The sequence below is a fragment of the Sitodiplosis mosellana genome, unplaced genomic scaffold (genome assembly GCF_009176505.1).
Source record: "Sitodiplosis mosellana isolate CC-2019 unplaced genomic scaffold, AAFC_SMos_1.0 Smas_scaffold_66, whole genome shotgun sequence".
Taxonomy (NCBI): Eukaryota; Metazoa; Arthropoda; class Insecta; order Diptera; family Cecidomyiidae; genus Sitodiplosis; species Sitodiplosis mosellana.
Genome location: NW_022595308.1, coordinates 1 through 4,205, shown reverse-complemented (window position 1 = coordinate 4,205; position 4,205 = coordinate 1). Strand labels below are relative to the sequence as shown.

The 4,205-nt window shown below is 33.3% G+C and overlaps 1 protein-coding gene across 2 annotated transcripts; it reads left to right on the top strand.

Moving 5' to 3' along the window:
- Nucleotides 1-2,298: 2,298 nt before the first annotated feature.
- Nucleotides 2,299-4,199, top strand: LOC129570682 (uncharacterized). 2 transcript variants are annotated; one of them, XM_055450379.1, is made up of 2 exons: nucleotides 2,299-2,525; nucleotides 2,698-4,199. In XM_055450379.1, exon 2 carries the CDS (start codon nucleotides 2,727-2,729, stop codon nucleotides 4,173-4,175), a length of 1,449 nt encoding a protein of 482 aa, XP_055306354.1. In that variant the 5' UTR covers nucleotides 2,299-2,525; nucleotides 2,698-2,726; the 3' UTR covers nucleotides 4,176-4,199. The 2 variants fall into 2 exon arrangements, with proteins under 2 accessions (XP_055306354.1, XP_055306355.1); XM_055450380.1 differs by having other exon boundaries at nucleotides 2,299-2,617.
- The last annotated feature ends 6 nt before the right edge of the window (nucleotides 4,200-4,205 follow it).

Below are 4,205 nucleotides of genomic sequence, written 5' to 3'. Positions count from 1 at the left end.
GTTACTGAACCCTGTGTGTTCACGTCTTCAACACACTTATGAGTGGAAGCATAGTGGTACCAGCTTTTTCCAGGAATCAGAATATCATCATGAGGTACACGCTTATAACCACATTCACCTTTGGTTTGAAAAAGAATAAAATTTAAATCAAATTTCAATATTAGTTGTTAGAAAATGATGGCAAAGTATTTATAATAATATTATTCACCTTTAGCCTCTGCAAAGACAAGCACAGCCAACAAAATGGTTAATACAAGGCAACAGAATTTCATTTCGTTTAATCTTAGTGACGTTACGTCACTAGAACTGATCATATGGCCATACTTGAAAACGTTTTTATAGGAGAATTTCGTCAATATTCATGACGAAATTTGACCTTTTGTGGATGCTGCTTTTCTTTGTCTAAATTTTGTTTTGTGTTGCAATTTCATCATTCCATGTTCTTGAACCTGTTTTCCAGACATCCATGTATAATAGAATTCCTGATAGAAATGTAATAGTTTTTGATTTAAATATCGACAAAATCAATAGAAATCGCTGTTCATCAAATTACTAACATTAACGGTTTGAATAATTTTTAGTTTAATTTTTTTTTTTGTCAAAACACAAACTGCTTTGGTTTATGTACTTAGAATTCGTGTCGTTTTGTTTTCTTTATTCATGAAAAAACTGACGGAATATAAATTTTATTTTATCCACAAATATGAATATGAATATGAAATGTACAAATTTGAATTGACTTTTATTAGTTTTGATGACCTGTCATGAAGCCAATGGCAACCATTCCACACCAAATCAGTCAAGAATTGGACTGCGATCATCTCCGAATTGTCTGAAAATTGGCATGGAATTTTATTTCGGTGAATAAATAAGAAAACCAAAACCTTAGGACTGTAAGTGGCCCATATTTTCAAGTTCATCTAGTGTAAATTTTTCAGGAAATTGAAAAAACTGAAAAAAACGAGTTTTCGCCCATTGAAATCTAACTGAGAAGTTGTCGACTCAATTGAGATTTTGTTTACATGTGTCATATGATTGATTGTGAAATCAGCTTTTCTCATCAATTCAAATATTGGAATACGTTCATTTATTCATGCATTTATCCTAATCTTTGTTGAACCACTCTTTTAGACCGAAAAATTGGAAACAATAGGAATTGTAAGGCAAATAAAAATGAGAATAATATGTGCTATTAGCATCTGCCAAACAAGGTTTGAAATATTCCAAAGTAATAGAAATGAAGATATATATTTGCAAAGAATGTGGTCTATTGGATATGTAGTATATATATGCAACAGCTGTTCTTTATCAATATTGTTTTGTTATTAAATGTTATCAAGATGTGGATCTTAAACCAGTTTTACGAAAAGACAGAAAAATGACGAAAAAAAAGATGTATTGAAATTCTGGTGATTGAAATATATTAAATTACTCAAGTATTTTAGATAATGCTACTTTTTGACTCTACAATGTTAGAATCGCAACGATTCAATTGCTTTAATTTGCTTAATTCGGCAAGCGAATACTACGAGCAAATACTCAGTGAAAATTCCGAAACGTATCGTATGGAGTAAATGCCAATTTTTTCTCTCTTTTAACACTCATTCGAAGCGAAGAAGAAGAGGAAAACTTTGCATCTTTCCTATGCCGGGAGTCGAACCACGGACCTTCTGATTGCCGGTCAGATACTCTATCCATTGAGCTACACAGACCCCATACGAACATTATTGCAATTTTCATTTGAGCGCATTTTTACCTTGTAAGGTGATTATACCAGGATTTATTTTCTTCCTTTTTAGCACATGAACTGGTGCCGTAAAGTCATACTGAATTACTCAAGTATTTCAGATAATTCTAAAAAGTAGCATTATCTATAATACTTGAGTAATTTAGTATGACTTTACGGCACCGCATATGCTTTACAGCATATGCTAAAAAGGAACAAAATAAATCCTGGTATTGAAAAATATATTGAGTCAACTAATATTCAACTATTGTTTGTAAACAAGTATCCAAAACATAATTCTATAAACAAATATACATCATTTCATATTATGCAACAACAACTTGTTTGCTGTACATTAAATCGAGTTGACTTCCATTTAACATTGGTGCTGCCTTTATTGGTTGAATTTCATTCAATTTATTTCAAACTTCCTATTGTTTACTTTAAACCTCATTTTATTTATTCAACCGTTATTTTTTTCCATATTGAACTTCCATATTTTGTCAATACTCAATGAAATAGTATTTATATTGAACTATAATGACTGGTTTTCTTTTAGAATGAGCGGCACAATTGAATGATAGCATCTGGTTTCTCAACGGAATTCATTCAAATTGCTACGAAACAACACATGACGACAAGCGCATGCGTCAAATGAAGAACAGCTGATTTCGATTGTCAATGTTTTTGTTTGTATTCTCTGTGCGAAGTAAAAAAGAAATAAATTGCTTCGGTGAAGCAATTCACTTCATTTGGAACTGGAATTGACGAATTTTGTTCAATTATGGAGATATTCCAGGTGATTTCTTTGTTTTATTCTTTTATAAATGTGAAATTTTTTTCATTCTAATTTTTAGTATTTGAATCAAAACTTCAAATCCAAAGAAATAGGTACATAAAAATTACATGTTCTTCGTCATTTCAAAAAAAAATTACTAATATTTCGTTTTCTATTATTATCTTTTTATCAGCTATCCTAAGCTGACGGAGGGAAGAATCCATGAATTGCTGTAACACAATTACTCCATTAAGTATACTCAAAATCAAAGAAAAACCCATGAAAATGAGTGTTAAAAGGACTAAAAGATATGAATCACCTCACGAATCAAATGACACGACAATCAAAAGTGATTCCATTGAAGAGATGCATACGGCTCTCTTCCAACTAAACATCGATTGTTTCGAAGCAATTTTTGAGTATTTATCGTTAAAAGATCTGCATTCATTTGGCCAAACGTGCAAAGCAATGCAACAAATGGCCGGTGGCTATTTCCATCGGAATTTTAAATCAGCTGAAAAGTTCAGCGCCAACGATGCCATTTACATGGTCTATTCAAACAATGACGGTGTATCAAATGAACGTATTCAAACGTCCAGTTTCAACCAGTTTATTAATTACATATCACACTACTATGAAGAAATGGAACCACTTCATTACATTCATTCGCATAGTGATGAGTTTACTGCAATCAATCGTATTTATCTTGTGTGCCTTGCAATAAATCCGACCAAAATCGGGTACCTACAGAAAATACTTTCGAAAATAAACGTGGTGCAACTAAGGCAGTGTACATTAATAGGTGATTTCTATGAAACTCTCTTGAGTCATTGTAAGCAATTGAAGCGTCTCTATGTGCAAGATGACCTTGGTGATATCATTGATGAAAGTGGAAATCCTTGGCTACTCCGGCAGTATCCGACACTCGAACTCTTCCAACTCACTCTGCGTTATCCATTCCGAATTTTGGAATTGAGCACGTTTTTTGAACGAAATCCGAATGTTCGCTCTTTTTCGACAAGTTCGCGTTGTCTATGGGAAAATCGGCATGAGCTGTTGAAGTGCAAGGCAGAACTTGACCGTCTGGAAATTGAAATGCTCGACAATTTTTATCGACAACTCATTGATATGCAACTGATTTGTGAGCTGCTGAACCAACTCTATGAGCGTGGATTTTATCAACGATTGCATTTATTCGTGAAACGCGTCGACCAAAAGTGCAGCGAACAATTGGCATCGGTTTATGGTCTCGAGTGTTTATCGATTAGACAGTTTAGTAGAAGCTACAGCTTGCCGCTATTGACCAATTTGAAAGTGCTAACCATTTTGAACGGATCAAATACCAACGATATGGATATTTTAGCAAAAAATCTCGTGAATATCGAACGGATTTGTTTTCAAAACGCAACTCACAGTGATATTTTACCCTTTATTCGTCGCTCAGTCAGATTAAACAAGGTGAAATTTGTGCCTACAGCCAACGAAGCCATTCTCAAATTAGCCAAATTGAATGTAGAACGTGTAAAACTGGCTGGAGCACGCAAAATAACAATTTATGTCCCAGATAACGTTTTCCTGGCAACGAAATGGACTGCCAAAAATGGTGAAATCAACTTGAATATGATTGAAATGAAACGAGCTGACTCATACGAATGGGATCAACATTATTAAACGATATTTTTTGCATTTTTAAATATTATT

What these genes read in the sequence shown, in the direction of transcription:
- LOC129570682 (XM_055450379.1), top strand. Translation starts at nt 2,727, where the DNA reads ATGAATTGCTGTAACACAATTACTCCATTAAGTATACTCAAAATCAAA.